This window comes from Marmota marmota, unplaced genomic scaffold (assembly GCF_001458135.2).
Source record: "Marmota marmota marmota unplaced genomic scaffold, marMar, whole genome shotgun sequence".
NCBI lineage: Eukaryota > Metazoa > Chordata > Mammalia > Rodentia > Sciuridae > Marmota > Marmota marmota.
In genome coordinates this window covers 6528576-6539190 of record NW_025999999.1, presented here as the reverse complement: position 1 = coordinate 6539190, position 10615 = coordinate 6528576, and the positions used below count along the sequence as shown (strand labels likewise).

At 51.6% G+C, this 10615-nt stretch overlaps 2 protein-coding genes across 4 annotated transcripts; one reads left to right on the top strand and one right to left on the bottom strand.

Moving 5' to 3' along the window:
• Nucleotides 1–3644: 3644 nt before the first annotated feature.
• Twnk (twinkle mtDNA helicase) lies at nucleotides 3645–9104 on the bottom strand. Of its 3 annotated transcripts, none has more exons than XM_048807173.1 (6): nucleotides 8669–9102; nucleotides 7187–7316; nucleotides 6768–7008; nucleotides 6426–6533; nucleotides 5779–5920; nucleotides 3645–4870 (listed from the first exon to the last, which is right to left on the bottom strand). In XM_048807173.1, exons 3-6 carry the CDS (start codon nucleotides 6887–6889, stop codon nucleotides 4604–4606), a joined length of 639 nt encoding a protein of 212 aa, XP_048663130.1. In that variant the 5' UTR covers nucleotides 6890–7008; nucleotides 7187–7316; nucleotides 8669–9102; the 3' UTR covers nucleotides 3645–4603. The 3 variants fall into 3 exon arrangements, with proteins under 3 accessions (XP_048663130.1, XP_048663131.1, XP_015350157.1); XM_048807174.1 differs by having other exon boundaries at nucleotides 7187–7313; XM_015494671.2 differs by having other exon boundaries at nucleotides 7187–9104.
• Nucleotides 9105–9118: 14 nt separating this feature from the next.
• Nucleotides 9119–10227, top strand: Mrpl43 (mitochondrial ribosomal protein L43). The gene is made up of 3 exons (XM_015494672.2): nucleotides 9119–9310; nucleotides 9401–9507; nucleotides 9612–10227. The coding sequence occupies exons 1-3, from the start codon at nucleotides 9180–9182 to the stop codon at nucleotides 9851–9853; spliced, it is 480 nt and encodes a 159-aa protein (XP_015350158.1). The 5' UTR covers nucleotides 9119–9179; the 3' UTR covers nucleotides 9854–10227.
• Nucleotides 10228–10615: the final 388 nt, after the last annotated feature.

Sequence of the window (10615 nt, the reverse complement as noted above, 5' to 3'; positions counted from 1 at the left end):
TTCCCTGGAAAGGGAAACAGCCCAACCACCCTGAGGCTCACCCCAGACCCTCAGCCTCACAAGAACAGAATGAATCCCTCTCCCCAGTAAAGACCCCCTCCTCTGGCCTTGCCCCATCCCTGCCTCCAGGGGCACTAAGAGCCTCCTCCCCTTTCTGGCAGCCGGCCCAGAAGCTTAGGCAGCAGCTGGGCTCAGCGTGTGGAGGGGTGGGGGTGGGGCGGGGAGGAAGGCAGGATTGCAGCCCCCTCCTTCATTCCCTGGGGGCGGGGGTGGGGGCTCTTCCTTCTTACTAGAGGGGGTAGGCCCCTTGGGTATTGAGGGGTCATTTACTCTCTAGCATTCCCTGTGGGGATAGGAGGCTCCCACTCTTGCACGGGTGGGCTCTCGGTACCTATTCTGCGAGGAGGAGCTCCCAGATCTGCAAAAGGTGGACGTGGTGGTAGAAAGGGACCCACAGGCAGCTGCCCCTTGGGCTGGGGGTAAGGGACGGGGGCAGCTGTCCACTGTCATCAAGGGCCTCCCTCCGATACCCTCAGGGACGCGGACTTCAGCAAAGTGTTTCGGAACTGTTAAGGTGAGAAGTCCAAGTAAATAACGCCTTCCAGCCTAATAGTCTCTCGGCCTCCCATCCACCCTGGCTCCAGGGGGCGTTGTGCTCCTATTTCTAGAAGAGGGCTTATCACCGCTCCAGGCAGATGGAATCAGCCCCACACCTGACCAAGCAAACTCCCTGGCCTGGTCGCGGTCCTGTGGTGGGGTTGGGGGAGCACAGCCCACCAATCTGCGGAGCAATCACGTGCTCGGCGCCTGTTTACGTCTTGGTTATCACCTGCAGGGAGGCGGCTGGGAAGCAGGAACCTCCGGATGGGTCCCACCCTGCCCGCCCCCGCTGGCGGTCACGGGGAGTCCCCTTTCCCCCATCCACGACTAAATTAGCATCACCCTGCCCGCTGGGGTCGGCGCGGATCGCTCCGACTGCTAGGGTATCCAACTGGGTGCGTCCTTTCCGAACGCACGTGTGTTCATGTGTCCCAAGTGCATGCGTGGGTCTGTGTACACGCGTGTGTTTAGGTCCGTCGGTTTCTATGTCGCTTTGCTGTTCGGACTCTTCGCCTGCGTCCCACGGAGCAGGGACCCCTACCCCTTCTCACACTAACCTTCAGCTTGCCCAGACTCAGAAAGTTCGCTCCGGAGTGAAGATGTGCGGGAGGTGGGGGTTCCTGCACCCCCACCGCCCTGCCACTCACCTAGCGCCACCTGCACCGCCGCTCCAGCTCCCGCCAAGCTCCTGCTCCAGCGCGCCCACTTCCTAAGGGCGAGAACGCCGATCCCCAGCCCGCTCCGGGCTCCGGGCTCCGGGCTCCCGGCACCAGCCTGGCCCGACCTGGTGGAGCGGGGCGGGGCGGCTGAGGCCGCGCCCCCCACCCGGGGAGGGGAGTGGTCTTCCCCACACCCCCTCAACAACCCACTCAATATTCAATCCAAAAAGAGCTCCATAGTGGCCGGAGGCTGCCCCTGTGGACTGACTTCATGGCTTTCCACCTGGAGAAGGGACAGGCAGCACGTGACCCAGAGCTAAATTACCTGGCTACCCTAAAGGTATGGGGCTTGACTCTGTCACCCTCCCATGCTCGGTAGAGAGCTCAACCCTATCCACTCTCAACCTACTCCTCAATCAAGAAAAACCCCTGTAAGGCACAGAAGGCTTGGGTTTAACCAAAACAGCTCCCCCGACCTTTTGGCAACACATACACCTTTGCTTGGGGCTGCCCAAGCAGAATCAACACCGCCCCTTTCCCTGGAGTAGGTGCCTTCCCAGGTGAGCCAGTTGTCAGTCCTGGCCCCCCACAAGGCCTGGCTCTGTTTCCCTTAGACTCATAAAGTCCCACCCACAGGCACAAACAGGAAGTTGGCCTGTATTGCAGGGAGGCACCAAGAGCTCCCTCCCTCCCTGGTACTCTAGGCAGCCTGTGAAAAGGCTCAGTCTACAGGTATCTGGGCCTTGTTTGCAGCCAAGAGTACTGGGGCTGCAGGACTCAGGGTGATTTTAGTCTCTTCTCAAACACGTCTAAAGTATGGAAGCTGCCCCTCACAGCTACATGTGACAAATAGACAGTCAATCTGAGGATAAACCTACAGATCCAACTGGTCACTGCTTGGACAGCCCCTTACTGAGCTCAGAGAAATTGTTAAGTTGTTGAACACTGGCGGATTACCAGCCTTATCCCAGAAAACTTGCCTCAAGCATCTCCCCCACCCTTTTCTTTCTTGGCTCCAGGAACTTCTGAAAATACTCTGGGCTACATCTTAATGTGGGGAGTTTGAGGCAGGTATGGAGGGGAATATTTGTATAGGGGATGGGGGCTGCACAGTGTTAGCTTCCTCTCCCCCTCATCATTCTGGTTTGCACTGTGTAGGGGTGTCTTCCAGGAGGGTGGAGCAAGACAAACAAGTGTATATCTATCCCTCTATCCCCAAATCCTCAATTCATAGCCTTCACAAAGATCCCCTACTGGAAACCCCTAAATGATTTTCAGACATTTGTGGAAGACTAAATGTGGAATTCATGCTCTTGTAGGTAGGACTGGTCTGGTACTGTACATCTGGAAAGCATAGCTGACATTCAGTGTTACAGATCCTGGATGAGGCCTAGACCAGCCAACGGCTGGAAATGATTACTGCAGGATTAGGGAGGCCTGGCTCCAGCCAGTCTGGAGAGACCCCCAAGAAAGCAAACCCTGGAGAAACTACTCCCACCCCCAGGATCTTCCCCACAGAGAACAGCCAGCAGCAGCTTTGCTCCAAGGTCTGTTTTTGGAGATGTTTGTGGCCACAGTTCTCAGACTCCAGACCCTTCCACAGGGTCCCAGAAGCCCCCTCTTGGGTTGACTGGAAGATCTTGAAAAGGAAGCTCTGCTTCCATGGAGCAAAAACCTTCCTCCTACTCATAAAAAAGGGATTCTTGTTTCCTTACCACTTTTTCAGGCAAATTCAAAGGGAAACTGGAAATTCAGGATACCTGAGGAAGTGAGATGACAAAGTAGCATCATTTAGGAATATTTCTGAGAGGGTCTATGGATCATCTGTTTTATAATTTCCTGCAGAGCTTGTTAAAATGAGGACTTCTGTACCCTTCCTCAAACTCCAGAATGTGTGCATAATGGGCCGGGGCGGAGGAGCAGGGCTTAGGTTCTATATTTTTAAAAAGTCCCCAGGAGTTTTGGCACATATTAACCTGAGAGAGGGTACAGGAGGAGGGAAATGGATAGGGGAGGGGTAGAGATTAGAATATTTTGGGTCTTGAGTCCACATTCAGAGATGAGTGGCTCACATCACAGAGGGAAGAGGGACAGCTGGTCAGATAGGGACTGGACATATGGCCCACTGACCCACACCTCTGCCAAGAATCTCATGGAGATTCTCAGGGAAGTTAATACAGTACCCTACCCTCCCAGCCCCAGGGCAAGAAGAGATATAAAGGGGAGGTGGATGTGAAGACCTTTTAATGCCCCCGCTTCCACGGAGCCCACAGCTCAAAAGCTCCAAGTGGGGGAGGGGACCCATCCACTCCCAATTCAGAGTCAAGTCCAGTTAGACTGGGGAGACACCTGGTGGACAAATAGGAAAAAGCACAGAAACAAAGGTAATGGAAAGAATTATTATTATTTTTTTCAGTAAAACAAGAAAAAGTCTCTATAAAAAGTTCTAACTCCAGCTGTTCATCTGAAGTTACATATAATGGAAACAGTGCCCAGGCATTCTAGGCTCATAGCTTCCTATTATGGCTGCATGGCCAAGTAATCAAGCAGGAGGAAGCTCCATTCTCAATTTGAGGCCCTGATATTACAGAGCTAAGCACCTAGGATCAATTTTAATTTTAGAAGGTGCCACCTCATGCCTGACTCAACAAAGCAGGGAGCATGGGGACTTGCTACCCATCATGTCACCTTCTGGCTCCAAAAGCCTAAAAGGATGCAGTTTCAGGAAGGAGTTTCCTATCCCACTCTAGGTTCAGGGGGCCTGACCTCACTATCTTGAATTTGACTTGCTTATTCCCATCTCAGGACTCTGTGATTTTCTCTGCCTGGATCCCTCTCCCTAGATACTCATATGATCCAATCCTTCTAATTCTTGAGGCCCTAACTACATGCATGCTGCCAACATTTCTAGGCCATTTCATCTATGCTAGCCCATGAGCACCCCATCACATTACTATTTTCTTTATAGTATTTTTACTAATTAAAACTTTTTCTGTTTACTTGTTCATTGCTTGTCTTGTTTCTTCAACTAAAACACTGGTTCTGTGGAAACAGAGACCTTATTTTTCTTTTCAGTGCTGTATATTCAGGACCTTGAGGAAAGCCCAGCACACGATAGTTCTTGGAAACAGTAGCTAAATTGAATTTCCTCACTATGAAACCCTGCCCTAGCCTGAAAAGGGCCTATAGCTCAGGACTATAGGACAGAGAAGCCCTAGCAGAAGGCCAAGAAAGTGTCTATGGCCCAGCCTGTCCCGTCAGCTCATTTCAGTGACTGCTCTGGGTTGCCTTCACTTGAAGGCTTAGAGGTTTCTGACTGGTAGGGATTGGGGCCCTGGCCTGAGTTAAGTCTCAGAGTTTTGGGGCACAGCCCCTTTTTTGCCAGAAGAGGGCTTTTTGGCCACTAGTCCATTGTCATCCTTGATCTTCTTGAGCCGGGCTTTGCTCTTTGGAGGGATGGAGAAGGTGAGAGAGTTCTTGTTGAACTCAAGTGGGAAGACACCCACATCTCCATCAAAGCGGTTCTTGGAAACCTGCAGATATCGTTTTCCTGGCCCAGTTACCAGTTTCCTGTCCTGCAGGATCAGAACGTTGTCTGCTTCTTGGCTTGCCTAGGAGACAGGGAGCAGAAAGAGGAAAGCTGGAGTTAAGAAGACATGTGAGTGAAACAGAAAAGAAGGCTAAAGGTTTAGGGAATAGTGGCAAGAACTGGAAATGGAAAAGTACTTCCCCATTACTAAAGCTCTTTCAACAAGTGATGCTGGGGCCACTTCAGTCTCCCATTTCCTTCACAGTAAGCTTGCTACTATCTCAGACTTTGTGCTGCTCCCTACTTGCAACACCTCTCCTCTACAGTGGGCCACCCTACTCAACCCAGCTTCTCATCATTCAGGTCTCAGTCTAAACGTCATACTTCAGAGAGAACATTCTTATTTCCTGAAGAAAACACCATCATTTCTGCACTTCTGCTGCATTGTTCTCTTTCTCAGACCCTTGTCTATTCCATCGTGGCACAGAGTTTATGCTCCTCACCTTGAATTCCCAGGTGCCCAGCCCAGGCCTGGCATGTAATAGGTACCCAGTGTACCACTGGAATCTTTAGAATTGGGCTGGTCCTGATGCCCAGCAGGCACTCCCATGTACTTGACTAATACCTAGTCTGCCAAACTACAGCACAATGTTTGTTAACACTTCCTCTGGGAAGTCTCCTCAGGCTGACTCAGATCTCTCCTCTTTGTTCCCCAAATACCTATGCTTCCTATTGTAGCTCTCATCACACTGAGCTACAATCACTATCTCACTGTTTCCCTCACTAGAGGATGTGAGCTCTCAGAGGGCAAAGAACTATTACCAGCCTCTGTATTTCTGGTGCATGTATTCTTCATTTCATAGCCCCAAAAGCACTGCCTCCTGCCTCTCCTACTATAGTCAAGATAATCTAAGGCTGACTGAGACCTTTCTCTGGCCACAGCTGTCCCCTGTACTCTCCAAAGCCTGAGCCCCTTTAAAGTCCACTCACTTTGGCTGAGCCAAAAATGGATGCTGTCTGCAATTCCTTGTCATCATCCTCCTTCCGGGGGTGAATGACCAGTGTCACATGGCAGCTGTTGTCTGTTGCAAACTTCCGAAAGGCCCCAACGATGTAGTCTTGAGCTGCAATCCTGTTCCAAAGAGGTTGATGAACAGTCAGAAAGTCAAGAACTTTTTTTGTTTTGTTTTGGTACTGGGTATTGAACCCAGGGGCACTTAACCACTGAACCACATTCTCAGCCCTATTTTTTTAAGACAGGGTCTCATTAAGTGGCTTTGGGCCTTGTTAAATTGCTGAGACTCGCTTTGAATCTTCCATCTTCCTGCCTCAGCCTCCTGAGTTGCTGGGATTATAGGTATACGCCACTGCACCTGACTCAAGAACAGACACATACCCTTAATCCACCCACATCTCCCCACAAAGCACCCCAACTCTACTCTCCACTTCCTCTACCCAAGAACTCACAATCAGGCCCTCATCCATACTTCCTGCTGCCACCCCCCCCAACTCTATATAATACATACAGGGTGGTATGTACCTGTACACCTCTCAGAAAACAAGAGAGTACAGAGTGTGTACCTAGAGGCCAGCTGCCTCAGAAGACGTATCCAAGTTAGACAAGAAGAGGGCATCACCTGTCTGTAGACAGCTGCTCGTGACCCATCATGAACTGCAAGTTGTCGATGACCACATGACAAACATCATAGACATAGACTGCATGTTGCATTGTGTCTATTACAGACCTGGGAAGAAGAAGAGGCAATGAACTCAAGAGTCAATTACAAATAGCCTCCAGACACCTCAGGCAAAACAGCTTGTCTGCGGGCAATTTGTTCTTCCCTTCCACTCTTTGAAAACCCTAAACCTATCTAAGGAGACCTGGAAGTAGTTCCCACTAGAGTTGGAAAGGGAACCAAAGGTGCTAAGTGCTGGGATTTGTCTGGAAAAGCAAAGTGGCTGGGCTATAAGGATCTCACCTGATGCTCTGCTGTCCATGGAAAGTCATGAAATAGAGAGGCAGGTCCTCAAAGCGGTCGGCCCACTCTTCATATTTATCCAATTGTTCTTCTGGACGCCCCATGGCAAACTGCGTCAGCATGACCCGGGCTAGTCTCACGTTGCTGATCTCAAAGCTACCCCATAGTGTGTTCACCCCCTGGGTACACAAATCCAGGGCATACTCACTGATGAATGTTGTCTTTCCACTGCCTGTTGGCCCTGTAGTAGGGATGAACACAGTCCTGGGTAAGGAGAAAAGTCCCTTAAATCAAAACACAGATTAGAGCTATAAAGCTAGGAGGGGAAGCCCCCTTCTCAACATTTTCAATGGCCTAAACCCAGATTTTTGACACCTGATTCTCTGTCCCTTTAACCCAGTGATTTCTCAGAGGGTTACCTGTGAAGACTGTCAGCTCGCCTTTCCGGTGCCCCTTCAAGAGACGATTGAGGTCTGGAAAGCGGCTCCAGGGGACACCAGCTGCTTGCTCCACATTTGATATTTCTCCTAGCACCTCTTCCCGAAGCTGCTGGAAGGACACAATAGATTTGTGCCAGGCAGGCAGGGCAGTACGAAGAATACGAGAAAGATTTAAGCCTTGGTTCATGGCCTCAAGGGGACGGGGCTGTTGGTCTCCAGGACGCACCAAAGAGCATCGCTTGGGGTTCAGTTTTCGGGCAAACAACTTGGCAGCTTCCCAGGACCGAAGATCATCCCCTAGCCAGAACACAATCCTTCGGAACTGTTCGAGGTAAGGGAGTAAGGCAGGGGGTAAGCAGATGGTTCCTCGGGGTAGGGCAAGGGTGGGCAGCCCTGTAGACTGGTTCAAGGCCAGGCTGTCCAGCTCACGACTGGTCAGAACCACCTCAACATCTCGACGGCTGATCAGTGGTAATCCAAACAGGTTGTGGTAGGCACCAGGCCGGGGAATAGTGGTCTCCACGTAGTGTACTCCATCTCCCTGGCCTTCAGCCCCTAATAGCTTCAGACCTCGTAATCCTAAATCCCGAGGGGAAAACCAGGGAAAGACCAGACTGCGAGCAGGTCGTAGGTATCGAACACTGAAACGCCTGAGTGTTTCATCTGTCACTTTGGTAAGGCCAAATATCATACGAGCCAACTGGGCTTCCTCTGGGTCAGGCAGCTCCCAGAGCGGTATTGCTCGGTCCCAGATCCTCCGGATCTCCTCAATGTCCTTAGCTTCTGGAGCCTCAGTAAGCAGGGCCCCCTCTCTGGCCCCATCCCCTCGTCCCTCCACACTTGCTTGGAAGTCTTCCCAGCTCCCCTCTGCTAGGCTAGTCATGCAGAGAAAGCGGCCTGTGGTCTTGTCAATGAAGAGACTGAAGGAAGTGGCAGCACTAGTCTGATCCTTGGGCTCTGAGGACCCCACAAAAGGGCTAGGTGCTCGAAGGCAGCTGTAGCCATCCTGAAAGGGGATTCCATGTGCCCGTAAATACTGCCGAATTTCAGTTGTAGTTAGAGGCAACACTGGTATCTCCAAGGCTGGAAGAGCCTCCTTCCTGTACCTGCGACGAGAAGAGCCTGGGACCAAGCTTCGGGGCAGGCCCCTCCGACCCATCCACACCCCACGCAGGGGCAGCAAGATCCGGAGTGGGTATGCACCCCGGAGGAGGACCCACATTTCTAGTGGAGTAGCAAGTCACTACTTGAAAAGCCTTAAATGCCTGGTTTGGGTGCCTTCATTAGGTCAAACACTAGGGAACACTCCACAGAGTTCACTTTTAGCTTGCTTATCTCCCCTAAAACTTGTCATAACATCCCCCTGAATCTTCCTCTGCGTTTTTACATTGCCACTTCACATCTCTGCCCATCTACATGACCCTTTCACATCTATATATCCCTCTATAAAGGCTCCCTTACCTCTATCGTCAGTCCTTTATGGTTTCTCTCACCTCTGTGACCCTCTGCAGTCCTCGTCGCTACCTATCCGTATCATTTCTTCACCTCTACCACCCCTCCACGCACTCTTCTCGTAGTACTCATCTCTACAGTCACAGCCTTCTGCATCCTTTTTGTGGTCCCTCTGTTTTAGGACCCAGATGGAGACCCTCTTCGCACTCCTTCCCCTTCACTGGGACCTTCCACACGGCTAGGGCGCTACTCTACGACTCCCGCCAGTCTGAACCCCAAGAACGCGACCCGCTCCTCTCTCCCGTGTCTTTCCTCTGCTGTTTCTAGGAGTTCCACGGTTCCGGCCCCTGGCCCCTCATCTCTCTCCTTCGGCCCACAACGTGGGTCGTTTGCACGCGCCACTCGCGGTAACCTCGGAAGCAAAACTCTCTGGAGCTCTAAGGTCCCCGGAACCGGAAGTTCGTTTTCAGTCCCGCCCCTACCTCCTGCAACTGGGCTCCGCCACCTCCGAGCAGTAGCAATGACTGCGCGCGGGACTCCGAGTCGCTTTCTGACCAGTGTTCTCCACAACGGGCTGGGTCGCTACGTGCAGCAGCTACAGCGTCTCAGTTTTAGCCTCAGCCGAGACGCGCCCTCGTCCCGCGGCGCCAGGTGAGTGCGGGAAAGCGCACGGGGGTGGAGAGGGAGTAAGGATCGCGCCGGGTCAGGGGTCACCGAGCTCACTCTTCCCGGGTCTCTCAGGGAATTCGTGGAACACGAAGTGACCGACTTCGCCCGACAGAACCCAGGGGTCGTAATATATGTGAACTCGAAGCCGTGCTGCGTGCCCAGAGTAGTGGCCGAATACCGTGAGTGGCGCCGGGTTAGGGCTGGATGGCGGGCTCCGAGCTCGGTTCTCTAGCCTCCCCATGCTTGACACCTGACCTGTTTGCTTGCGTCTCCGCCCTGCCAGTTAACGGAGCTGTACGAGAGGAAAGCATCCACTGCAAGTCGGTCGAAGAGATCACGACTCTGGTGCAGAAGCTGGCAGACCAGTCGGGCTTGGACGTGATCCGCATCCGCAAGCCCTTCCACACCGACAATCCTAGTATACAGGGCCAGTGGCACCCTTTCACCAACAAACCGACAACCTTCCTGGGGCTGCGACCCAGGGAGCTCCGGGATCCTGTCCCAGCCCAGGTGCAAGCGCAGTGAAGAAGAGTTGCCCTACCAACGCCAACCCTAGACCTGAGACTGTCGCCCTAGTAAAGTGTTTTTTTCTCTTTTTTCCACAGTTAGGGGTCAGTGACCTTGTGAACTCTCTAATTCTAATCCAGTTGGCATCCCCAAAACCTGAGATGGTAGAACTTTGAAGTATTGTACAGGGTCTTTGTTTTCTGAAATTCAAATTGATTATAGTAATCTCAAAACACAGGGGATTCAGGGCTGGCTTCTGAAGAATCCTTGATGTCCTATTGCCACAACCTTTGAGCTGTTCTCCACTGTGACCAGACATTGGGCAAGAAACCTCTTGTGTGATTGTGTACAGATTAGAAAACTGAGGTCATTAAACTTATCATCATACTTGAGTTCTTACTTCAAAATGTGTGCATTTTAAAGCATAAGCTGGAGATTTCATTATTCTAAAACCAGAAGCAGAACATACAACCCTGTATCATTAGGATCAAAGGCAATGTTCTAGGCAATTATCTAGGCCTGACTCCTGGAGGGAGTCCTGGGTGATTCTCATACTAGGTTCCTCATAACAAGCTTTCCCTAGTCCCAGCTCCATCCCCACCCCCACCTCCACCCCCAAGACCCCTCTTTGTGCAGCTATGAATCCATATCATCCCTTGGACCAGTGGGTGGGAGGTACTAGAAAGCTGTTTAGAAGAGCAGGAAGACTGATAAATAAGGAGCATCCCTTGAGCTTAATTTTTTTTTTCTTTAAAAAATTTTTTTTTAGTTGTTGACAGA